General features: G+C 54.7%; 9 protein-coding genes across 9 annotated transcripts; 5 read left to right on the top strand and 4 right to left on the bottom strand.

Annotated features, from left to right (window-relative positions):
* Positions 1–4275: 4275 nt before the first annotated feature.
* KRP23_3245 (putative oxidoreductase C2F3.05c) lies at positions 4276–5115 on the top strand (the record flags this gene model as incomplete). Its single annotated transcript, XM_067888070.1, has 1 exon — positions 4276–5115. The coding sequence occupies one exon, from the start codon at positions 4276–4278 to the stop codon at positions 5113–5115; it is 840 nt and encodes a 279-aa protein (XP_067747346.1).
* A 635-nt stretch (positions 5116–5750) lies between these two features.
* On the bottom strand, positions 5751–7166 carry KRP23_3244 ([Pyruvate dehydrogenase (acetyl-transferring)] kinase, mitochondrial; the record flags this gene model as incomplete). The annotated part of the gene is made up of 1 exon (XM_067888069.1): positions 5751–7166. The coding sequence occupies one exon, from the start codon at positions 7164–7166 to the stop codon at positions 5751–5753; it is 1416 nt and encodes a 471-aa protein (XP_067747345.1).
* Positions 7167–9376: 2210 nt separating this feature from the next.
* Positions 9377–11086, top strand: KRP23_3243 ([Pyruvate dehydrogenase (acetyl-transferring)] kinase, mitochondrial; the record flags this gene model as incomplete). The annotated part of the gene is made up of 6 exons (XM_067888067.1): positions 9377–9468; positions 9550–9711; positions 9785–9908; positions 9971–10372; positions 10443–10583; positions 10661–11086. The coding sequence occupies 6 exons, from the start codon at positions 9377–9379 to the stop codon at positions 11084–11086; spliced, it is 1347 nt and encodes a 448-aa protein (XP_067747344.1).
* A 953-nt stretch (positions 11087–12039) lies between these two features.
* KRP23_3242 (uncharacterized protein) lies at positions 12040–12633 on the top strand (the record flags this gene model as incomplete). Its single annotated transcript, XM_067888066.1, has 1 exon — positions 12040–12633. The coding sequence occupies one exon, from the start codon at positions 12040–12042 to the stop codon at positions 12631–12633; it is 594 nt and encodes a 197-aa protein (XP_067747343.1).
* A 1120-nt stretch (positions 12634–13753) lies between these two features.
* Positions 13754–14350, top strand: KRP23_3241 (uncharacterized protein; the record flags this gene model as incomplete). The annotated part of the gene is made up of 1 exon (XM_067888065.1): positions 13754–14350. One exon carries the CDS (start codon positions 13754–13756, stop codon positions 14348–14350), a length of 597 nt encoding a protein of 198 aa, XP_067747342.1.
* Positions 14351–14699: 349 nt separating this feature from the next.
* KRP23_3240 (uncharacterized protein) lies at positions 14700–15377 on the bottom strand (the record flags this gene model as incomplete). The annotated part of the gene is made up of 1 exon (XM_067888064.1): positions 14700–15377. The coding sequence occupies one exon, from the start codon at positions 15375–15377 to the stop codon at positions 14700–14702; it is 678 nt and encodes a 225-aa protein (XP_067747341.1).
* A 1442-nt stretch (positions 15378–16819) lies between these two features.
* KRP23_3239 (Transport and Golgi organization protein 6-like protein) lies at positions 16820–20210 on the bottom strand (the record flags this gene model as incomplete). The annotated part of the gene is made up of 2 exons (XM_067888063.1): positions 16820–19695; positions 19757–20210. 2 exons carry the CDS (start codon positions 20208–20210, stop codon positions 16820–16822), a joined length of 3330 nt encoding a protein of 1109 aa, XP_067747340.1.
* Positions 20211–20336: 126 nt separating this feature from the next.
* Positions 20337–21472, bottom strand: KRP23_3238 (Syntaxin-41; the record flags this gene model as incomplete). Its single annotated transcript, XM_067888062.1, has 4 exons — positions 20337–20663; positions 20738–20894; positions 20974–21181; positions 21259–21472. 4 exons carry the CDS (start codon positions 21470–21472, stop codon positions 20337–20339), a joined length of 906 nt encoding a protein of 301 aa, XP_067747339.1.
* Positions 21473–21727: 255 nt separating this feature from the next.
* On the top strand, positions 21728–24847 carry KRP23_3237 (Beta-mannosidase; the record flags this gene model as incomplete). Its single annotated transcript, XM_067888061.1, has 5 exons — positions 21728–22587; positions 22670–22988; positions 23062–23507; positions 23588–24299; positions 24362–24847. The coding sequence occupies 5 exons, from the start codon at positions 21728–21730 to the stop codon at positions 24845–24847; spliced, it is 2823 nt and encodes a 940-aa protein (XP_067747338.1).
* Between the last annotated feature and the right edge of the window lie 122 nt (positions 24848–24969).

Genomic DNA, 24969 nt, shown 5'->3' with positions numbered 1-24969 from the left:
TCCTTCTTTATTCATACACATGTGCAAGTAGCGGTAGCGCATGCATTGTAGAGTCTTCTTGTCGAGGTGGCCGATCGGCTCTGACCCACAGAACATCTCGAAGGACAGCAGGACATACATACCGCAGTTGTAGCTGTCACTCTGGACGCCAAGACCAGGATCATGGATCTGCAAGCGAGCACTGGGTCTGACATCGCCTGGTAGCAACGCGATAATCTGCTGTGTCACGGCACGGATGCTGACAGCGTCGGAGGATCGTAGACGTACACTCTGCCTTTCTCCAGATTCATCAGTACAGCGCACCAGTGGTTGTTGTTGCAGTTGATTGGGAACAGCACTTTCATATTCTGTGTGACTCCAGCTAACGCCCGTTTAAAATACCCGCTATCTGTTGTCACAGCTCCATTTGAAATCCCCAGGTTAGACGGGTCGATCACTCGAACACTATGATCTGCACCAAATAGTTTGTGTAGGATCATCTGCATGACTTGAGCGCTAAGGGTTTCCTTCGCAGCCAGGTCAACCATGTCTGCATACTCGCTCGACAGAATTGGCAGACCTTCCAACAGCGTAGGTATAGGGGGGTCTTCTTCGACGTAGAAACTAGAGTTCCCATGACGCGTGAAGTCTAACCGACTAATCCAGGTCAGCGCTCTATTATTATTCTTAACAAATTTTGCTGCTGTGTGCCACTTTCGCATTAGTGCTATTGTAGAATTCGCGAACACTCCAACGCCAGGGATCTCCAGCGCCAGACGCATCTCCAATGTGCCCGGGTTTTTTGCTTGGTAGGCCGTGACCACGGCTGTGCGCTTTTTGATTAATTGCATAGGAAAGATTCGCACCACTTCTTCTGGTCGCATCAGGGGTTTTGTTGGGGGGAGTTTGGTTATCTCGTGGGCGATGGGGGGCTTCGGCTTGTTGGCAAACATGAACTCCCTGAAGTGCAGCATTGTCTCGTGTGTCGACCGGTAGGTGGGTTCACCATCCAGGAGTTCGTAAACTGTAAGTAGACTCATTTGTCGCTCGTGCATGTTCAGGTCTTCCTGTACCATTGTGATAACATGGTTCCGCTTTGCTTTGATAGCTTGTGGTTTTCCCTTTGGGTGCCCCCTGGCCTTTGGAGGACTCATGATCTGGAAATCCTGGGTCAAATTTGCAAGAGCAAGTGTCGAGCCGTTGTCGCCATTTTCATGCGATGTCTCGCTTTCAATGCTGCCCTTTTCAGTTTCCGTAACAATCGGTGATGGGTCCGCTTCCCTCTCGTCACCACTCGTGCCCGTTTCATTCGCAACCGCTTCCAAGTCGACACCACCGATACCCGTCTCGTTCCCACCCGAGTCCAACTCGTTCCCACCCGAGTCCAACTTGTCACCACTAATGCCCAAACCCGGTGGGTCTGCGCAAACTTGCGTGCTCTCCACCGAAGAAGCAGAACCCTCAATTGGTCTTAGAGTATCCACATATCTAGACGGGATAGCTTGGACTACCTCCAATGCCTCGCTCATCACTTCGCTGTCTGTAGTCCGTTAAACCACCCCGGAGATAGTATTGTACTCGCCATGCTTGAATAGTGAGACAACACCTCGCAACGCCTTCATTGCTGCCTGGTACTCCACCATCCCCAATCCACTCAAGTGCTCACTAATCGAAGTTGCCACGAAATTTGCTTTGCGGAACTTACGGTTGGAGTCCCAACATGTATTGACCTCCTTCAACACTCTGGATATACGGAACGGTTCATCAACCAGCTGGGGCAACTTAGACTCAACCCGAAGCGAGGATAGTAGCCAACGAGAATTCAGAAGATGGGTAGGAATTACGTTCTCAAAGTTGAGTGCCTTCCGAATGTAGAACACATGGCGACACGGCAACAAACGCGAAGCCATGAACAAACACGAAAATTCGATTTCGTAACAGAGTACTCGCTGCGTGGCTCATCCAATACGTCTTCATCGTCTTTATCGCACTGGATCAAGTATACGTCAGGGACCGGCTCGCGAAATATATACTTGGCAGAGGTGGTCGCGAAGTTGTACTGCTCGTACACAAGCTCACACGCGTGCTCGCTCACCAACTTCGAGAGGAAATTCATCTCTTGTTGGTATTTCGGATGCTGCACGACAGATAGTTTGTAGACTGCGTCCAGAAACTTCCTCTCCGCCTGGGCTTGGTAGACCATTTTCGACACAATACACTCATCCACTTGCATGAAGGAGTCCACAAGCTCTTTCAGCTGCTTCCACAAAGATTCGAGACGGTTATTTGTGTTGTTGCCCAGGGTGCAAGCATTCTGTCTTTCAAACGCACACCACATCTGACGACAGTTATCCCAGTTTTTCACGAAATACGCTTCAAATGGGTGCTTGCATTCTTCACGCGCTTCACCAAATGCGCCCAACTCAGTCCTACTGGTGCCCAACTGGGCCCCAACTGGACCCAACCCATTCCGATCGGTGCCCAACCGATCATCAGTTGACACTCTACCAGTCCCGACATCCATAATATGGCGCATATACTCACGCAGTCGCAAATACTGACGCTCCGTCTTTGCATACACCTTCTGCCAAGCGTTGAACCCATAATCCTTTGACGCTATCTGCTCTCGCAAATATTTCAACACGTGGAACTAGTACAACAGCAACGTCGCCTCCGGGAAAGCCCTTTTCAGCACGCCAATCTCGCCGAAATCTTTGTCGATCAAAATGCATTTGATACGACCCCACGCCGGATTGTTGCGTTTGAACTGCTCGAGGGCCGTCAAAAGCGTGGGATTGCGCTCGTTCTGAATGACTGCATGTTGAACGAACTGCCCCTTGCCGAATGCGTCGTGAGCCATGATCGAGAAAACCTTGTACTTCGACAAGTTTGTGCCGTGCGTGGCGTCGATCATCACGACCTCAGGGAAACGGTCGAACATCTCTCGCATGCACTTCGTCTGCAGCGTGATACAGGTAGCTATAGTCTATAATATAAGAACAAGTTAAACAACGGATTGTTAAGCAGCTGGAATAGCATTCGTACCTTGTCATGGACGGAGTCGACGAAAACGCCTCCAACATTCCCGGGCTCTTGCGTGAACTCGGCCATCCATTGCTTTAATCGTTTTGCGGATGTCTGAGCCGTATGCGCCTGTTTCTTCAGCTTGCGCACCAAATTGTGAATGTCCTGGCTTGTAGGATTGCAGTTGGAATTCTCGTGGATGAATTGCAGGATGCGTTTCTTCTTGGTGCCGGCTTTGACAAGCTCGGTAACATTCCTAGCCATCTCAGGCTCAAAAGACGTCCGGTTGTGCGGATAGTGATCGAACGTATGTCTAGAGAGCGAGTGGTTATGCTCCAAACGTGCAGCAGTAATTCGCAGCACGAACGTCGGAACCGCTGCCGCCGAGTCCGCCACTTGCACACATGTATTGATCTATGAAACGATAAAAAGTATTCGTGAGCCAATGTACACCCAACCAGCACCCAACCAGTACCCAACTATAGACGTATCCACTCAAACGAGCCCAAGTGAGCACCGAACACACCTGCACGTCACAGTCGAGAGCTCGCGAGTCTTGCCGCTTTCTCTTGCCTTGGCCTCGCGGCTTATACTTCCCTGCGTGGGTGCAGACAAACGTCTTCGAGTAGTGAACCCACTCGTCGGGCACAAGCAGCTTCGTGGACCGGGAATTTTGAAGTTTCTTATTTCGCGCCTCAACCTTGTTGTTTTGTGCAAACGCGGAAGCTCTGCACGAACCAGTTATATGAGTAAACATGTCAGATCATTCGAATCCGCTTCAGTTGTCATATTCAGTACTGCAAACGTTACCTGGTACGTCTCGGCCGAATAGGCTTATAAATATGCGTCCAAGGCGCTCCAGGAATCAAACTCGGTCTTCTCGGGCGGCGGCGCCATCACCACTGGTTGTTCGCGGCTCTGCGTTGTCTGCCGGCAGTCAGAATCATCCGAACGACGCTGCTTGGACGTTGAGCTGCCGGTACCCGACGACTCCGCCGACGAGTCAAGCCACTCCTCGTCGCTGTCCACCACCACTTCCCTACCACTCGCCTCGCCCTGGCGCCGCGGTCGCACCACTGCTTTGACGCGCAGGTCATTCACCATAGCTTCCCGGTTGCTGTTGATTCCTGCAGGGGAGAAGAAAGCATACCGATATACGACGTATACCAGCAGGACGGATACGGATATCAAGGGGTAGGGGAAAATGGGATCCTGTCCCATGTGCTTGAGGTGGGGTGCAGCACTCATTCTCATTGCGAAAAGATCCCAGCAATGAGCACCTTCGTCAAGAGCAAGCGACTCCCGAGCGGCCAGTCAATCCCCGCAGTCGCACTGGGCGTCTACAAGAGCGAGCCCGGGCCCGAGACCTACGACGCGGTGCTCGCCGCCCTCAAACTCGGATACCGACACATCGACACCGCCACTGCTTACCACAATGAATCCGACGTCGGCAAAGCTATTCGCGACTCAGGAATTGCTAGACACGAAGTCTTCGTGACGAGCAAGATTGTCGCCCCGCACAATCGGTGGAACTACGACGAGGTTGTGGAGGGGGTGCGGCTGAGCAACCGCAAGCTCGGACTCGAGTACATCGATCTGTACCTACTGCACGCTCCCTTTGACAGTGCGACTCGCGCCGACGCGTGGAAGGCACTCGAGGACGTGCAGGCTGAAGGCGTTGTGCGGGACATTGGCGTGTCGAACTTCGGTGTGCCGCACCTGCAGAAGCTGGCGGAGACGTGGCGCGTCAAGCCCGCGGTGAATCAGGTGGAGCTGCACCCGTGGCTGGCTCGTGCCGACACGGTCACGTTCTGCGAGGAGCAGGGTATTATAATGGAGGCGTACGCGCCCTTGGCACGTGGCCAGAAGATGCACGATCACACTCTGAAGCAGGTCGCGAGTGAGGTGGGAGCCACTTCTGCGCAGGTGCTGATCGCGTGGAGCTTGGCGAAGGGCTTCGTGACGCTGCCAAAGTCGGTCACCGAGTCGAGGATCAAGGAGAATCTGGAGGCGGCCAAGCTGGAGCTGTCGGACGAGCAGGTCGAAAGGCTGAACGGACTGGACGCCTACTTTGTGATTGCGTGGGACCCGATCAAGAACCACGACGTGTAAGTTGTGAGGACTGCCGACAAGAAGTGAGTTCTTCAGAAGTGCACCAGTTCATACTTGAAAGGCCCAGCATCTAGGTTCGAACCAGCGGTACGCGTGGAGCTATAATACGAGGCTGATAGACGTCAGTCTACCTAATCTCAACTTTGCGGTTGCTCGTCTAGCGTGATTTCATTGTCGATCGATTTGGAAAAAAAGGTTGAGGGACCTGTACAAGACACACGTGACCAGTGTTGGAATTGAGAGGTTATGCATCTCAGCCGAGTGCGAAGCTGCGAGAAGGAAGAAAAGATAGAGATCGATAGTCTATCGTGCCTGCGCCGTGAGTGTTCGCAATCACATTCTTGGCGGTGGACAGCGTCTCTTGCCTGCAAAGCAACCCAAACCGGTATTTGATCTTCCTACGACGCTCAGTCAACTTGGGCACTGAGATGTTCTACTGAAATTCTAGCACCCGGTGTTATTGCTACTGAACAACAAAACTCGTTTCACGTGTGAACAATGCTTGAGCCACCGTAGCCAGCACTCGCGGATCAAAAACTCACTGGAATGCCATAATAATCTACTTTTTCATTGAGTCAGTTAATAAAATATAAAGTGCACGCTCTAGATGTTCTCTATCGCTCGCTCAAATCGTTTCACACGAAAGCAGTGCGGCGGAGCTGCCAATGCGGAGGTGTCGCCGTTGACGTTTGCATTCTTCTCCGAAGAGGAACCAGTTCCATGTTGGTTCCCAAGCGGTGGGCCTGGATGAATGCCGTGGAACCGGAACCCTCCAGCGAGCTGAAAACCACCTCACCACCGAAGTAGCGAGCGAACAAACGCGCCATCGGCAGTCCGTAGCCGCCGCCGCTAAAGTGCTCACGGTACGTTGGGTAGTTCTCCGAGTCAATGGGCGGGCACAACGGGCTCGTGGTGTAGTCGTAGTGCCAAAGCTTGTTCCAGCGACTGCGAGGTACACCTCCGCCCTCGTCACTCACCTTGACCGTCAGGTCTTCACTGCCCTGGCAGATGACAATTTCCACGGGGGAAAGTTCACCGCCCGCATGGTACTTGCTCACGTCCGGGTAGATCTTGACGCCCGACACGTCCTCCACCGCCGGGATGTAGAAGCCCAACGACGGACTCTTCGGGTTCATCACGCGCTCGGATCGGTTCACTTTGCTGCGCGGCTGAAGTTGTGACCGCGAGCGGTGGTGCTCCACGGTCGCACGCATCGAGTTCTTGACGACCTCGAAGATCATGTGGTGCAGGTGCGACTCCACGTACATGAAGGGCACGTTGGCATTCGGCGTGGCACGGATCTGGACGGGTGGTGCCTCGCCGCAGTACTGGAGGCACAACCTCCGCGCCCGCTCGCACGCCTCACGGACAATCTGCTCGGCGTTCACGAGGTGGACGCGGCCGCCAGTGTGCTCCAGCGACTCGACGTGGTGTCCGATGATCATGCGGATGCCGATGCGGCCGAGGAAGAACTTGTCGAGGCGGTCCTTGATGTCTTCCTGCACGCTCTCGAGCTGCAGCGCGCTGTGGCCGAGATCTGTGGCCTTGAGCTCCTGCAGGCCATAGCAGATGAGCGGCACGAGGTTCGAGCCGCGCTCCTTGGCAGTGCGGATCTTGTCCGTGAACACGAGGTCCTCGGCGGCGTTAGTGGGCGACTTCATGCGGTTGATGCTCTGCAGCTCGTAGCGGTAGAAGTTGATGGCGTGGCGCACCGACGTCGTGGCGCTGAGACCCACGGGCAGGTCGGACAGCTCCATGATGGCCCGCGCGTATCGCGACTGCAGCTCCTTGTGCACGAACTTGGCCGACACGATATGCAGCTTCATGCTGCCGTCGGCGAAGGTGCGCATCTGCTGGAGCGACATGGGCGTGGGGTCCTTGTCGGCGATCTCGCGCACCTCGTCCATGGAGATGGCGCCGGGCTCGAAGTCGGGCTGGAAGGCGTTCAGGTGCAGCAGTGAGCAACCGTGGCGGGCGATGGCGGTTTTGGCCACCGCCGTGAACACCCCGGAGAGGAGGTGGGGGTTGGCACCGCACCGGACAATTTCCATTGTCTGGCTGTTGCTGCTCTAGTGTTGGTTGGAGATCAAATTCAATTATGAGCGAGCGTTGGTTGAGCCGTTTGTTTAGCAAGCGGCAAACTTCAGCTTCTGCTTGGTAGCGCGCGCGTCGCTGTGTCCGCTGTTCTTGTCGCTAAAGTTTACACTGCACGCCTCGAATTTAGAGGTAGTATTTGTGAGCCAGTTTATACAGGTTTAGATTAGGAACACTTCAGCCTATTATGCTCATATTGACTTTGAGTAGTAGATATGAAGGGGATCTATTTCTAGTTGTTTCAAACTGACGGTGGCACGGTACGATATGCGAACGCGCAAAGCCACAAGAAACGCGCCAACACGTGCGCATTCAAAAGGTGGATCAAAAGGTGGTTTGACAAGAATTTTCCTAACTCGACGTTCACTAGCAGCGTAACGTTGCCTTTCCGCCTCAGCACCTTGTGCGAGGAGGATCACAGCTCCATTTAGGTCTCCCCCTGACCGTTTACTGCTGGAGACGTTGAGCAGTAAACGCAGCTTTAATCTTGTGCACGACCTGTATAATAGGCCATCTTCGATTAACGAACGGCTCGGCTCTCGCGCCTTGCTTACTCACGGCCAAGAGGGACGAACATCAGCTCGCAGGTTTGACTGCACACCGCCCTGGAGTTTATGTTGCCGGTCAGCCACTGCTCCGCGTCGATTGCTCAGTCGCCGGCCGCGATTATCGAACGGATTGAAGAGGTCAACAGGATCTGAGTGTTTTGGGACCCTCATCAGTTTACGCTCGCATGGGAAATGAAAGTGCATGCTTGGCGGATCACAGGGTCTCCAATGGAGGCTCTCCATGTCCAAGCAACACGTAAACGACCGCGGCGAGATTCGAACTGAGGCCGATCTGCGGGTGCAGCTTGACTGTGCACCCAAGCCAGATAATAATGGTAGTTGTTGACTTGACGCAAAGTGTGAGTCCAAGCGTCCAACCTCACTGTCTGCTCGTCCGACAGCTTCGGTTTTGCCGCCTCGAAATGCGTGACTCCTTCGCCGACGTTGGCAGCGTCAATAAAACCTCTTGTGAAGCTCCACACGAGCCTGCATTTCGCTTGCGATCTGCATCATCACAACGGGGTCATTCGTCGTATGGGCACGAGCCAATGGCGAGTGAGTACGCCTCCGAGTTCCGCCGCAGTCTTACTTCGCTCGGTGAGTCCGCCAAGTATTAGAATAGAGCAAATAAAACCAGAAATCGCAAAGCGATCATGGATCATGGAGCTGTCGGGCCTGCCTCTTGGGGCCGAGCGACACGGCGGCCATCCACCAGACCATTGGCGTCTACCAACCACTATATAATATGAATGTGGATCGGCAGAACCTGCGTCAGGCGAAGCTGAGGAGCTCCAATCTCGTGCCAATCATCTAGCAACTTAAGGCTAACGACCTCCACTTCGGGGCTATTAGAGCGAATCGTGATACGTACGACTCCTGTGGTGAAGGTGACCGACCAGGGCGGCGTATCCTGCGCTGTCGCTGGCTACCGAAGAACTACCCGACCTAACTAAAACAATTCAGCGGAGACGGCTACGGGCATTAACATGGAGTCGGCCGTCCCGCTTCAACAGGCACCCGCCGGAGAGTAGAAGGCGGGCCGTCTTGCGATGCAGGAAGTTGAGTGTCGTAGTGCATGTACATGCGCGCTAACGAAGCCCAACGATTGATTACTTTGGCTCGCTGAACAAGCAACGCCGCGACGCGTTGACGACCACCGGAAAACAACTTCAACGTCAGCTCGCCGCGCACACCGCAGCAGCAAAGCTATCCCCCAACAACGCTGGTTGCCTCAACCACTTCCTACCAACACGTCCTGTGGTCGCAGTTATGGTGTCGCAGCCAGCTCCGCTTGCGTTTCGTTGGTCGATGCAGTGCCTTGAAGCAGCATCTGCGACCAATCACGCGTTTGGACGCCGCCCCGATTTGGGCAAAAGCTGCATTTGGCGATGCAAACCACGCGCCACCTACAGCTCCATGTCGATGTATGATCATCGCCCCCAGCTTCCAGCGCATTACATGGCCTACGATAATGTGGTGTGCCGGGCTTGGTCGCTTTTCGATTGAGTTGAAGTTCGGGCGCGCACGTTCTTGTGGCGTTTAACGGGCCAATCAGCGCGAGCTTCAGCTTTTGACGCTTGCGCAACGCCCTTCACAACGGGAAAAGCCCATCGGAGCTCATGGAGATGCTGGTGCACCGTGGCCTGCCAACGGCCTTGGGACGCGCGCGCCACGTTCACGGCGTCCAGATCCACCGCTTTGCGTCCGAGCTGTGCGTGCCGCTCGCAGACGCCTACAAGTCGAGCGGTTGCAGTGCGAAGGTTGCTGACGTTTCGGTGGTTCGTTTGTGCAGCCATGAGACGCCCATTCCCATGGACCAGGTGCGCGAGATCGCGGACACAGAGCCCACGCCACTGTCGCTGCAGCAGATGCGCTCGTTCTCGGACGGAGGCGCCAAGTTGCGCATCGTGTCGGCCAAGTTCCTGCACAAAGAGCTGCAGTCGCGCTTCGCTCGGTGAGACGCGAAAGCTGCGGCTTTCTACCAAGGGTTTTATGGTTCTGACAGTGCTTTGGAGTGTCTTTTGCAGCGCAATTGTGGAGCTGTCGGACCTGCCGCTGGGCCTGAGCGACACGACATCGATCCGTCACGCGATCGACGTGTATCGCCACGAGTTGCAGTGGATAAACTCTACCAAGCCACCGAGTTCAATTGTAAGGAGCAAGTGTTGGCAAGGGGTGGAGGGGGTTCTGACGGACTTGTTGGTGTTTTTCAGGCTGAGGACCGCCAGTTTACAGAGACGTTGCGCCAATCCAAGGCCAGGGGCTCGAACTTGGTGCCGCTGATTTGCTACGGACTGCGTCAACTCAAGGCCACGGACCTCGGACACAGCGCGCTGCAAATTGAGAGCGCGCAAGAAGATGTCAAGGGCCGTCTGGACAAGTTCTTCCTCGGTCGGATCGGCATCCGCATGCTCATTGGCCAGCATGTGGAGTCGCTCGAGCACCCGGGAGGACGTGTGCACCTTGTCCACGTGGAGGAGATCGTGCGGGAAGCCAGTGACCGAGCGCGATCTCTGTGTGTGCAGTACTGTGGTGCAGCACCTCCGGTCGAGATCCATGCGACGGCGAGTGCGAGTACTCCGTTGATGTACGTGCGGTCGCACCTGCACCACATGGTAAGCAAAACTACGTCGACGAAAACTGTTGTCGACTTTAGCTGATAGTTGTCGGACCTTGCTGATACAGGTTTTCGAGTTAGTGAAGAACGCTATGCGCGCAACGGTTGAATACGACCAAAAACTAACGCACAAGGCACCGGGGGCAGTCAACCATTTCAAGCAAGTCATGAATCGTGACAGTCCATCGTTGGGGTTCTTCTTGCCGTCCGTACGTGCTGTGTCATCAGCTGCGGCTTCATTGGTGCTCTTTGGTACTCACTATGGTCTTGCTTTGTTTTGGTACAGGTGGAAGACGTGTCTGGCGTCAAGATCTACCCGGACGTGAGCAAGTACAAACTCGGAGGTGAGCTCCCACCGGTGGAGATAGTCATCTGTGTTGGAAGTGAGGACTTGACCATCAAGGTGAGCGATGAAGGCGGAGGCGTGCCTCGCAGTCGCTGGAACAAGCTGTGGCACTACGACTACACCACGAGCCCTCCTTATCCGTCCATCGACGCCGACAACTTCCACAGCTACAGGCAACACTTTAGCGGCGGAGGCTACGGACTACCGATGGCAAGGTTATTTGCGCGCTACTTTGGAGGCGATATCACCTTCAGCTCGCTCGAGGGCTCCGGGTCGACGGGGTTCATCCAAGCGCACCGCCTTGGAACCAATATGGAAGTTGTGCCCGGTCATGCGTCGTTCAATCTCCAGCCGCTCTACTCGTAACTTAGAGATTTGACATGTTGAATACCAAGCTAAATAGTGACTTACGGTATGATCGAGGACGCGGCGGCAGCATAGACTTCGTAAAAAACTGTGTCAAGTGTAGGCCAATGATTGGTGCAACAATTATGATTACCTGCGGTCGTGATTAGTACGGTTGGATCGATCGAGGACTCGGCATGTTTTCAACAGCTTGTAGACTATTGTAGCAAGACCACCCAATTCATGCGGCGAGTTTCACCTGTTTGGTCTGTGCTCTGAAGAGCTACAGTAGGACGTCTTCTCCATTGCTTAAGGGAAGAAGACACTGCCGCGGCGCCCCTGTGACTAAGCCCGTGCCGCAAGCACTACCCACTGCAGCTGCCGCGAAAGATCTGGCGCAGCCACCAACCTGGGATGCGTATCAATTGCTGCCGCAGCGAGCCATGTCTAAGCCTGGATTGTACGACCAAACCAATTGCGGCGGACTAAGTCTCCAAGTCACTGCTCGTTCCAACCACTTTGTCAGTGGTGCGTGCCACTGTCGGCAAAACTCATCAACTACAATCGGATGACTGTATTGAAGTGGCGACACGGTCAACGTGCTTCGGCTGTACAATGCAGGAGAATACATGGCGATCGGTACGGCAATCGGACCAGAGCCCTAAAATTCGCGGCCAATACTTGGTTTCTCTTCGTGCGCGTTGGAGGACATTCCGACGACAGGCGCGTGCCAGCGTTGGGCCTTGGCTTGCCACAGTCGGATCGCGATGAAACTTTCTGTTCGTCACCATCGTTAGCGCGCACCCTTCGCCGCTTTTACGTGCGTGACGTTGGTGCACAGCGCGCAGTGGTTGGTCCGAGCTGGTGCTGTCACGCTTGGCACCAGCCTGCACGATTTCCCACGCCGCTCTCATTTCCAAATCGATTGCCTTGTGCGCAGTCGTCCCGCAGTCGTCACATCCACGTCCGAATTCATGCTGCCCACGCAGCCCCTCGTTGGCCCCAAACTCAGCGACGAAGCTGCCGAGATCGAGCGATTCCGTGCTCGCCACCGCCGTCTACAACGCGACCAGACGCTTCTCTCGACGCCCAGTTCGAAGGTGGGACCCCTAGATGTGGACGATGGTCGCACCCGCAAAATCTCGGCCAAGTCGCGACAAAAACAGCAGCAGATGCAGCTCAAGAGCCAGCAGGACGACGGCAATTGGCCCGTGGCGGCAGGTACCGAGATGCACGTCGGCTTCAACGCCTTCGACTTCTCGGCGTCACCCGAAGCCTTCCAGGAAGATCCGGAGTTACACGTCGAGAGCAAATCAGAGCCATTGGATGAGAAGAGTGAACAGAAGCAAAAAGAGCGCATGGCTGGAGTCGCCAAGCAAGTGATGTCCATGGGTTTCAACAGCGCCATTCTCTGGGAGCGGCGGTTTCCTGACCAGCGACAGCCTGGCAGGCTCATCCGGCAGCTACCCACTTTTGGCCAGAGCTCTGTGTGGAGTGCGCCCGTGCATTATGCTACGCCCAATGATCAGCGACGAGCGCTCTACTACCAACCGCAGTACTACGCGTGAGGTAGTCGTTGTAATTGTACCATAAGCTGTTGAATTTCAGAAGTACTATCAATTCGGATCGCTATCCCTCGAGCAAACTCGCCTTGAGTGGTACGCTTCAGCTGCTCTATGCAAGTTTGGCGAGATGGATGTGGTTGAGTTGGCAGACTACAAATGTGCCAATTCTTGCCGCTAGATCGGGCTTCGCCTTGCTTTCATCTCCACCCTGTTACGAGAGCTCGTGAATCATGTGATGCCCACAGTCATAAACTCGGCCGTGTCTTCAGAGGTCGTTTGCCGGTCGGATTATTTTGAAGCTCTGTGATTGGTGAAGCATATGATTACCACACGAAAAGATTAGTACGCTGCACGAGCTAGTGCACGAAAACTTTGGCGTGGCATTGGGGGGGGGGGGGCTACATCGTATATGCTCCGCCCGAGATCGCATACCTCCAATCCGATTCGTGCCGCGGTGATGCACCCCACAGCTTTTCTTGCTGCGCGGCGGCAGATGTCTCCTTGCCAGTCAAGACACAAATGGTGCAGTCTTATCCGACTTCGTCGGCGCTTCAACGACATCTGCTGATGGTCGACAAGACAACGTTCGCACTGACGGAAGCCAAGGCGAAGTCAATGCACATACCCCACAAACAACCGACTGACATCGGTGGGCAAGCAGCAGCAGCGGCGGTTTTCAGGGGCTCGCGCCAGTCCTGCCCTGCAGGATACCAACGTCCTCGGCATTTTCTATGAACGGTGCTGTGCAGACCAAACCAATCGCTGCCCCACAAGCGGCCCAGTCACGGGCAGATCAAGGCCTGTCACCCTTGGTGTACACTGTCCAGCCACAAGCCGCTATCACATGGGAACAGCTCGGTGAGTTTGGTCAAGCCAATGCGCGGCGTCGTAGTATCCACGTTCGCGCGGGCAAGATTTGCCATACCGGAGACTGTGAACGTTGAAGTGCGCGAAAAGTGACGTTCACGGAACCGGCGCGCGGATTGGTCAAAATGCGTATTTTTATCCAATCCACGCGCAGTCTTCGCGGGCGTCACGAAGTTCAGCAAAAGGCAACAACATCACTGCGCACCGCGCTCTTCCGTCCGCACTTCCCAATAGAACGCACCGAGCGCACCCACCCATGCTCCAGTTCATTTCGCCCACCGTCGGCCCTAAACTCGACGACGAGGCCGTCGAGATCGAGCGGTTCCGCGCGCGCCACCGCCGCCTGCTCCGCCACCAGGCGCAGCAGTTCACGCCCAGCTCCAAGGTCGAGGACCTGGACGTGGACGACGGCCGCAAGCGCAAAATCTCGGCCAATTGGCGCCTAAAACAGCAGCAGACGCAGGTTTCTATCCAACAGGGCGACGGCCATTGGCCCGTGTCGGCAGGTACGGAGATGCTCATGGGCTTCAACGCCTTCGACTTCTCGGCCTCGCCCGAGGCTTTCTACGGCGAGCAGGAGCAGAGCGTTTCCTTGTGTCACGCACACTCTGAGCAGCACAAGCAGCAGCGCATGGCTGAGGTGGCTAAGCAGGTCACGTCCATGGGCTTCCACTGTGCCAGTATGTGGGAGCAGAGCCTTCCGGGGCTGCGTCAGCCAGGAGGACCAATCCGCCAGCTGCCGGCGTTCGGACAAAGCGTCCCGTCGAGGAGCCTGTGGGTGCCCCCGATGCAGTACACTGCACAAGGTGACCAATGTTGGCCACCACACCACCAATCACAACATTACGCGTGAGCTGCTAGAATGTGTTTGTACCATAGTTTTCCCGTTTATAGTTTGTACCATAAGTTAACTCTTAAAGAATTCATCGACCATGGTCGGCGTTGATATCTATTTGCTTTACTTACACTTCTCGCACTCTTGCGCGATACCGTACATGTATTACGGCCCCTTGTCGTCGAGGTGACGAGGGTGGATAATGATGTGTGCTGCTAGGATATTAGTCAGCCTGACAATCGCTGGTTGATGAGAGTTGCCGGGGAAGAGGTTCATCACGAAATGCACAACGCATTGGTTTTTGTTTACTGGTACAGCTGAAACATGGACGCTATTCAAACGTTGAAAGGAACTCGGATCCAGCAGCTCACGCGTAGTATCGATAGTAGAGCGCGCGTCGCTGTTCAGCGTGGGTAGTGTAGTGCACGGGGGCCTCTCGTCGGCCGTTCTGACCGAGTGATGGCAACGTCCGGGCCAGTCCACCAGGCTGTGGAAGACTCGGGAATTTCCGCTCCCATAGACTCGCACTGTTGAAGCCCATCGACGTGACCTGCTTTGCCACATGAGCCATGTTGAGCTGTCGTTTCGTGAACAAGGCTTTGCCCTCGTCGGTCTCATCCGTCAGCATGTTGTTTTCATCCGACAGCTCTGAACCTTCGTGGTAGAAAGATTCAAGCTGCAGGTCAGTGATCTCGTGGGAAGGCAGAGCTTTGCTCTCCTCTGGCTGCTCGACCTCGTCGACGAAGCATTCCGGTGAAGCTGCGAAGTCAAAGGCGTTGAAGCCCAGGTGCATTTCGGTGCCAGCGGACTCGGGCCAGATACCGTCTTCCTGGTGGTTCACGGGCAGTTGTTGGTGTTGCTGCTGTCGCCTCTCGCGCCACTTGGCCGGGGTCTTACGTGTTCGGCCCTCGTCCACGTCCAGGTCTTCGACATTTGAGCTGGGGGCCACGTTCAGTTGCTGGTTGCGACGGTGACGGCGGTGGCAAGCGCGGAAGCGTTCAATCTCGACTACATCGGGCGAGAACTGCCACGGGAGCTGGAACATGTTGCAAGCGCGGAAGCAGTGCCGTTTGGAAATGAGGAAGGACGATTGAGACGACTGCACCTGAACTCGTATCAAGAGATCCGCCAGGCTGTGAACGCTCGAAAAAGGCCGCACAAGCACAGCGAAGAGCACTTCAACGTGGTCTCCGATCAAACAAAGGGGTCACGACGTGGACGTAGCATCGCTGTGCATTGGCTTGCCCAAGCACGTTTCCCTGCGGGATACAGTTGGGGAAGATGACGCACCGCAGGGCTTGGCTGTCGAGCTGTGACCGAGGTGCCTATGGTCAATCGATTGGAGTCTACGTACCTGCTTCGCTTGACGCGGTAGGAAACAGTGAGAGAGCTGCAGGCATCAACAACTTCGAGGTGCAAAGCAGATCGAAGTGAAAGCAATATGAGGATTGCAGCTAGGCGAGCAGCGAACACTGTCAATGCTCATGGCAACAGCGCTGATGAGAACGATGACGGCCATCGAAAAGATAATCAGCGACGGGCAATTAAAGCGCCGTACGACACAGCTGGCCGACTACGTCACATGAAAACCGATGGGCGCAGGAGGTGCAGATCCACCTTCTGCCTCGCCACGGGTTCTGCACAGCGAGAATCGTCCTGAGCTGAACGAAGGCACTGCATGGCGAGACCGGGGCAAGGCAAACCAAGCACAAAGTAAGCAATCAGTATAGACGCAAAACAATCAGTTCTAGCAGCAGATGCCCGTTGATGATTCCTCCACCGATTCCAAACGTGTTCGCTACCGCTCCAACCACGAGGGAAAACATGGGAAATAAGTGAAGCGATGATGACGTCCACTACAACAAACAATCACAACGAAAGCAGAGGCAAGACTTTCACGTGGAAGATAGCTTCATGTCAGGACTGTCAATTCTCTCTCTAGCACTGCCTTGATTTCGTCGACTTGAAGTACATGTTCGTCAACGAAAGTAAGACTGGGGGTGGGAAAGCTTCAAGGTGCCATCGCACATCGGAGTGTCCTGCAAGATCCGTCGGGACCCAATCAAGCTAAATACCGAAGTAGACAACTGGTCGAGCTCACGAAAGGGTCCCGATGCGCTGGTCACCCGTAGCAGTGTTGCTTTCGCGCCATTTACTTCAACGCTCAATTACTGGAACACCTCTGCTAATATCCGGCCAAAGGTTTGATGTTAACGAACACGAGGAAGTGCCAAGCATTTTCCATGGTGTTAGGGAAAAATAACACCAGCAAGTTTGTAGCAAGGTGTACGTAGATCCCATATTCGACGAGGTTGAAGAGCACTCAGTTGGCGTATTGAGGGCGAGCCGGTCTGCCGCGATGGTGCCTCCAATTTATAGTATTTTGATGAGTGGCTTTGGTAGCGGGGCTCAAGGAGCGTGCTTGGTGATTTTCATTGCCAAAGATTACCAAACGATGATGAGTGTCATTCTGCCCTCCGCCTCAAACTAGAGGATGCGTAGGCTTGAGATACCGAACGCCGCGTCTTGCTCCTCCACACGTGGGAAAAGCTCAGCTCGCATGACATCGTCCAGTGCCCTTAGTGCCCGATTAGCGTGGAAACCTACCACTTGATCCCGGTCGACACGCGCAACATGCTTCAGCGTGTGATACAGCGGCGGCAGCTGGTCCGGCATGAGCTCCAGCATCTTCCAGCCAAGCAGTTCCACGAGATATCGCAGCACAAATACAGCTCCACGACGCACCGCAACCACGCGTTGTTGTCGCACTTCCTCTTGGTGTTTCCTCAATCTTTGCTTCTTATGGTCCTCAGTAGTATCACTACCAGTAGATTTTGGTCGCCGCTTGACCTCAAACTCAAGTTCTAACTGCAAGACGCCGAAGACACACGTCAGGACGTCGAGGAGGAACGGCTGTAATCCCCACTGCAGCAGCGCGCAAACCTCCGCCAGGTTTGACAGACAACTTGCCCGCAGCGTAGCTGCTGCAAGTAGCTCCGCCTCACTTTCAGGTTCGTTGTCTGGAAGTTCAGATTCTGCTTTCGCTGCTGCTTCCTCTTCAGCGCTTGACACCTCTTGAATCAGTTGAACACGTCTACTGGCCTCTTTCTGAATGAGCTCAACATGTTGTCTCTTGGAGGGAAGAGGGCGGATGCAATCCAGATAAGCATACACAAACAGCTTGGCAAACTTCGGCAGTGTCTCGCCACACCGCTTGGCTGAGAACAACAGCGCTTCGCTTAGCTTGATACGGGATTCCAGTGACGTGTTCGGGTCTCGTAGGGCCTTCACAAGAGCAGGAATGGCCACGTTGGGATGTGCATCTGCTAGCGCTGCCAGACCCTGTACGGCTGCAAGAAAGACGTAGCTTTCGGAGTCGTGCAAATGAAGCAGGAACACACGAGCTAGAGCATGCACCCGCGGTGTCCACTCTGCATCGCGTGCGTACCCATGACTTCTACGAACAAGGTTTGTCAGCGAAACCACACCACGCGCGCGCAGAGGCACCAACTGACTTGACAGGTCTTGTTCGGCCTCCCGAAGCATTTTATCAAATGTTTGTTCGCCTTTTTTGACCGTATTGGCACCGGTAGCTTCTGTAGCACCGCGACTTAGAATTTGTGCACGCGCATTGCTTGAGAGCTCGGCAACTTCAGGCCGCGGGTGACGAGATAAAACTTCCAGTACTGGCAGCATTGCACGAAGTTGCTGCTCTTCCGAATCGCTGCGATGGGAAGAACCGGCCTCCAAAATTGTCATCACTACACCCAAGCAAATTGTCAGGATTTCGTCGCCTTCTTCCTCATCTCCGGCATTTTCTGCTTGTGTTACACTGTTGTCGTGCAGGTCTTGGTCCACAAGCTTACTCGTAGGCGTGTTGTATGTCTCTAAAACAGTTCCGATGCACTGCAAAACTGTTGCAGCACTGCGCAGCACGGATGGTCCTAGACACTCAATGAGAGTTAATAGCAGCATCAACACCATCTCGACACCTTCCGCGCTGGTAGGGCTTTTCATGAGCTCGTACAATGCCAGTGTCGACGTCACATCTTCGCTTTTGTCGCTTAACTCGCTGGATCCTTCTTTGCCGTGCTTTCGGACACGCATATACGTAAGCAACAGCGATGAAAAGAGGTCGCCCACCACTTCCGAGTTTTCCAGCTCTTTGTCACCCAGCAGCTCTACCAGCGGCATCAACAACGCTTTCAATGGTTCAGTGGGCTCTTCGTCGTTACCCATCAACGAAGAAGAGGTGTTAACGTGTCGAAGAGATATGCCACCTCCACCACCAGAACAAAATTGCCGAGGTGGTCTCCATGATTCTTGGGCATAATTCCGTTCGTACCCGCAGCCAGTCAAGGTGGTTTGGAGCGGCAACGTTACCGGTAGCACAGACACTTGAAGAAGTAATGCAGCACTGGAACACGAGCGAATCCACGCAGTAAGCAGCGCTCGTAGCGGTATCGCCAGAAAACTTTTACTTGTTGCGGCAAATGCATACATGTGCAAGAGCGGACGGACCAGCGGAGCGAGGGCCTGCAGAAAACGCTGGGAAGAAGGCGGGCCACAAAGTAGTAGCCGAGCGATGCCTACGCAGTGCATCAGATCCTCCTCAGTAGTGTCCCCAGCATCCGAACGGGTATCCTCATAGATCAGAAGCGGGTAGAACAGCACTGACAAGATTTGTGTATCAAACAAAGTCGGGTGGCGTGTTGCCAGCTGATCCGCCAACAGCGCTGCCATCTCGCCAAGCAGTTTGCTGCTGGTATTCCCTTTCTCAGGCGTGACTGCCGCAAGCAATAGTTCGCGTACTTGGGTGCACAAAGCGGCCGCGTACTTTTCAGGGTCCTCGCCACTTGGGCACTGACAGATGAGAGTGGCAACCTGCATTCTTGCCTGCGTGTTGCCCCCTTCCACCGCTCCGAGCAGCATTTCGATCGTCGCCACAATACCACCGTCTTCCATCAGCAAACGTGACAACAAATTACCACACCGCGCCTTAAACCGCCGACCTACCGCCTGCTCGCTCGCTGCAGGTGTAACCTGGCCCAGTGCTGCCCGCAGGCTACTCATACTCATTCGCAACGGCAGCACACGCAACACCATCTCTCGCAGCCGAATAAACTCTGTTTGTGTTGCCGTTGGTGTTTCTGTATCCATCGCAACCTCCCCATACACAAGCAGAGCCAGCAGCTCCACCACGTACTTGGGCAGGAGAATCGGCTGGAACTGCGGCAGCGACAGCAGCTGCAGCAACGCCTGCGTGATCCGCAACAGCTCGCTCGTCATCATTCCATCCTTCCTAGCAACCTCAGTAACCCCACTATATCCTCGATATCCCCACGCCAAAACCTCCTTGGAAACTACAGTCACAACAACTCATTCAGTACCAGTCTCCCAACTCACCCTAACGACGCTTCTTACTCTCCAAAGTTCGTGTAGCTCTTCTCTTCTCAAGGGGCAGCAGCATGCCTGCAGCTACTCGAGGGTACGCGCCCCAGCAGAAGAGCAGCTCCACGGCTGCCTGCAGCACCGAATAATCTCGCAGACTCAGTAAACCCGCGGGCGCCATGGGCTTTTCCGCTTGTCTGGGAGTCGGCGGTCCCATTGTCTCTCTCTCTTGAGCCTCCAGCGCGTCCAGCCGCGCCATGCAGAGGCTCAGACGCCGAAAGTTCAGCACGAGACCGCTCTGCCAGGCTTCGTCGTGCCACTGGATGTCCTGCTGCGTCTCGGAGGACCCACAAAGCCCACGCACGGCCTCCACGACCTCGTGATGGACGCTGTCGCCATCATCCGTTTTCTTGATGTCCCGCAGAGCGTCCACAAACACGCGCAGCGAGCGCATGAGCGCCTGCTGCTGCTGCACCTCAGCGTCCATGATTTGACCAGCAAAAAATGACAATAGTGAGCAGATTACGTCAACGTTTGACACAATATTTGTGTTAAGCGGTTGAGATTTTCGATTAGTGTGTTGAGGACGCACATTCTGTCCACCTGGAGTCTTCTACGAGTGTTTGAGCACCAGCAACAACGTCATGATGAAGATCATGACGAGCAGCAGGCCGATGCACTTCATGGGGCGGCTATTCTTCTGCGTTTGCTCGGCCTTCTCCAGCTCCTCGATCCCCTTCTCGGTCTGCTCCACCACCTGCTCCATGTTGTAGTCGATGCGATCGAGGATCGTGCCCTGGTCGATGACGAGCACTGCTAGTTCCTTAAATATTGTAGCCAGCTCCGTGATGGACGTGGCGATGCGCTGGATCTCCTGGTCCCGCTCGTTGATCACGTCCTCGGCGATCTCCACCTCCGTGACCTGCGCCTGTGTGAATCCCTGCGGCCAGTCGAGACAAGTATCACAGGTGTCAGTTCGCGTATGAACCTCTCCCAAACTCTAGTGCAACTCACTGTATCTCCTCCGCCGCGTCGTTTCTGCTTGGCATCGTTTTCCGAGAGGAAGTCAAACTCTACCGGACCCTCTTTCTGGTTCTTTACACGCGCGAGGTACGTCTTCTGCGACTTGCGGAAGTCGCCCGACAGCGTCTGAAGCTGCGTCGCCAATGCTCTGCTCGCCAATAACAACCAATAGCAAGTTCATCAGCCCACAACCACCTACACACCAGTATCCCCTCTGCTGCACTCACCGCTGCACGTTCTGTCTGGTCTTGGCGTCCGCAGCCGAGAATTCTCCGTTCCTGTCGCTCTGCGCCATCCGCCGCAGTCCCTTCTCGGCACTGCGGAACTCGTCCGTGATGTCCTGCGTGACGTGGTCGATCTCCTGTTCGTACTTGGACTCGGAGCCGTCGAAGCGCACCATGAGGCGACTCGTGTGCAGCTTGTTAAGCTTCTCCACTGGCCAGGCAGCAGCCACATTGTCAATAACTCAATACCTCAGCCTCCTCCTCCTTAGTGTCATCCTGCCCACTCACTCCTCTCCTTGATGCGAGCCACGTGTTGGTTCGTGCCGTTTACGACGTCCACCCACCCGGGGGCGATAGCAACGCTCGTGGACTCTTGGTCCGCGCTCTGCATGAGCGCATTGCCCTCCTCGCGGTGGCTCACAATATTCTTGCGCCGCAGCACCTTGGCCTTCTCGTCCGCGCGCAACTGCAGGAACTGGCGCGTCACGTCTCGTGTCGCCATGGCCTCTGTCTGTCTGTGTCTGCCCTCTACAAAGCGCCCTTATTCCTGCGCTTCAAGCTACACTTCCTCCGCGCTGGCTTTAGTATCGGGAATACACACGCTGTATTTTTAGGCTTCAAACGTCGTGTATCAGGTGTGTGGCGCACACAATAATGTGTAGCAGTGGATACTGCGCGCGTGGTTGAAGTGGCGCAGTGGTTGGTGTCAAGGCCGTCCGTTCACTTGCAAATCTCCCCCGTAGCAGGCACTAGCATTATGTGGGGGCTGCGTCTTGCTTGTATTGCGCTTCTAGCAGTGCATTGTATCTGCGCAATTGTATCGACAGCTTGGGTCGTCTCGCTCGACCGATGGACGTTCCGCTCTGCCAATGGCTCCATCCGCGTGGACAAGGTCTCGGTTCCTGGCACCTCGCACGTCCACTTGATGGCGGCAGGGATCCTAGGCGACCCATACTACCGCTTCAACGAGAGGGAGTACCAATGGGTTGCACGTGAGACGTGGGTCTACGAGACGCAGGTGACGCTGCCCAGTGACGCAGTCCAGACGAGAGCGACGCTCGTGTTCGAGACACTGGACGGGGTGGCTGAAGTTGCAGTCAATGGGAAGCAGGTTGCAACAACAGCGAACTCCTTTCTGTCGTACAGGATCGACACTGGAGAGGTGCTAGTGACTGGGGTGAACCACATACAGGTGACGTTTCAACCGGTGACGCAGTATGCGAGACAGCAGGCGGACAAGTACCCGTACTTCGTCCCGGCGACGGAAAACTTCAATACGTGGACGGAGCCGACGCGGCGGTCGTTTGTCCGGAAGGCAGGGTCGGATTTCGGCTGGGACTGGGGTCCAGCGTACGTGACGTCGGGCATTGCAGGCTCGGTGCATTTGGAGATGGAGGAGCAGGTGGTGAAGCTGAGGAATCTGCAGGTTGTTCAGGTGTTCCCAGGTGGGAAGGAGGATTTATCGGTGGTGGATGTCACCGTCAGTGTAACGCTAGATGGAGGCAAAACGAAGCACGAGGATGTCGCGTTTGAGTTGTTCGTAAACGGGAAGAAAGAGGACGCGTTGACGACGACGATACCCGAGGAGTGGGCGGACGAAGCGGCAATTGAACTCTCGTAAGGAGTTTGTGAGGGGTGCTACTTTCGTCTTTAATGCCGTAACGAGATTTCTTTGTTGGTATTTTGTTTATGGCTGCAGGTTCCGACTGGAGAATCCGAGGCTTTGGTGGCCTACCGGGTACGGCGAGGCCTACCTGTATGATGTACGGGTGGAAGCATGGAACTCGAATTTCAAGTCATCTCTTTCTCACAAGAGCGGACTTCGCCATGTGGAGCTAGTCCAGGATGATACCACTGCTGGTGATGTGAAAGGGAAGACGTTCTACTTCAAAATTAATTATGTCCCTGTCTTCATCAAAGGCGCTAACTGGATCCCAACCGACTCGTTCCCTACACGCACCAAGACCTCTACAGTACGCCACTTACTGGAGAGTGTGCGTGCTGCAAACATGAACATGGTGCGTAAGTATTTGTTGTGAACAAATCTTGCATACACTTGCTGACTGTTCATTGTTTTCCGTTGTGTTGCAGGTTCGTGTCTGGGGCGGTGGACGATATGAATCCGATCTGTTTTACTCGGAGTGCGATCGACTGGGCATCTTAGTGTGGCAAGAGCTCATGTTCGCTTGTGGAATGTATCCTCGTGACACCACATTCCTCCAAAATGCGCTGCAAGAGGTGGCATTTCAAGTTTCACGGCTGCGCAAATACACCAGCATCGCGATTTGGGGTGGAAACAACGAGAACGAGAACATGATGGAGCAGTTTGTCGAGGCTCCGATCTTTCCACCGGGAACAACTTTCAACCGCGACATCGCGGTTGCCGATTTCACGAAGCTTTTTGTTGACCTCATTCACCCGACCATTGTTGCAATAGATTCTACTCGGCCGTTCGTGGATACTTCTCCGTCTAATGGTTTGTACTCGGTTGATCCTTACGTCAAACGATGGGGTCCTACGAACGGAATCGCGTTTGGGTGAGTACTTGTCGCCTTCTTCAGTTGAAACTTGCAAAACTAGCAACTAGAAACTGATCGTCTGCTGTATATTACTGCAGCGATGTTCACTTCTACGACTACAACAACGATTGCCAAGACTACCAGATGTACCCACGCGCTCGCTTCATCTCCGAGTTTGGTTTTCAGAGCTGGCCTTCCGCCGCATCGCTCCGTGACGTAAGCTCCAAAGAGGATTGGGGGTCCTTTCAAGCATTTTGGCAGTTCCTGAAGTATCGTGAAAGACACGAGAACGGTACGACTCAAATGCTGACGCAGTTGAATCGCCGCTTTCACGTCCCATTCCCATTTCGCAACGAGAAGTGGCTAAGCGAAGAGTCTGTCGCGCAAAGCGATGGAGCGTTCGGTTTCAGCATCAGCAAGCGGATCGAGTCGTACCTGTACCTGACACAAATCCAGCAGTCCCTGTGCTACCAAACTGCCATCCAGACGTGGCGACGCGGAAAGAATACGGAGCTGGGTATGACCATGGGTATTCTGTACTGGCAGCTCAACGACATTTGGCAAGGCAGCAGTTGGTCCAGCATCGAGTACTCTGGTCGATGGAAAAGCCTGCACTACGTGGCTAAGCGGGAGTTTGCTCCGTTCATCATTTCAATCCACCAACAGGGTGACGGCAAAGCCGTACAAGTGTACGGCGTGAGCGATGTGAACGAAGATTTGCACGTGGACGTCGTGTTTGAGCTTCGGCGAACGGCTTGTGGTACTATTGTGAAGACCATCAACCGCCAGGCCATCCCGATAGCTGCACTGGTGCACAAGCTGTGAAATGATTCGTAGGTGTCAATTACTAACACCTCGTTGTGCTTGTTTAGGAGAGCCGCGCCATCGAGGAGCTCAAGATCGACACGTTTCTAGACCACGAATCGACGTCCTGCCACCGCCGATCGTGCTTCTTGTTCGTCCGCTGTGTTACCAAGAGTGTCGCCACCTCGACCACTGTTGCTGCCTGCGAGGACACGCACCACTTCTTCGCGCCGTACAAACGCCTCAACCTGGGCTGGGGCGAGGTGGCCGCACACTCGGTCGTAAAGACGGAGATGGACAGCGCCGTCACGTTCAGCGTGAAGCTCGTGACCTCGTACTTCGCCGCACTGTTCGTAGAGGTGGACGCGCCGGGCGTGCTAGGCTACTGGAGCTCCAACTCGTTCCTGATGCTGGGCAACGAGACCAAGACGCTGAATTTCACCCTGGCCAGCGACGCGGAAAAACTCTCAACCGATGCTTTCTCGCGTCTGCTCACTGTGAATTGGCTGCAGAAGAGCTACGACAACGCAGTGGACGAGGCAGCGGTGCAGTAGCTTGCAGCAATTGCAGCTTGATGTACCAATTGCCGTTTTCTGTCCGCTTTCGTCCGCTTCAAGATGGTGACTTGGCTCCAGTATGAGACAGGGCTGTGTACAATACACAGAATTTTGTCCTT

The sequence above is a fragment of the Phytophthora ramorum genome (assembly GCF_020800215.1).
Source record: "Phytophthora ramorum isolate Pr-102 chromosome Unknown Phyram_PR-102_s0003, whole genome shotgun sequence".
NCBI classification, from domain to species: domain Eukaryota; phylum Oomycota; class Peronosporomycetes; order Peronosporales; family Peronosporaceae; genus Phytophthora; species Phytophthora ramorum.
This window is presented reverse-complemented; position numbering and strand designations above follow the sequence as displayed.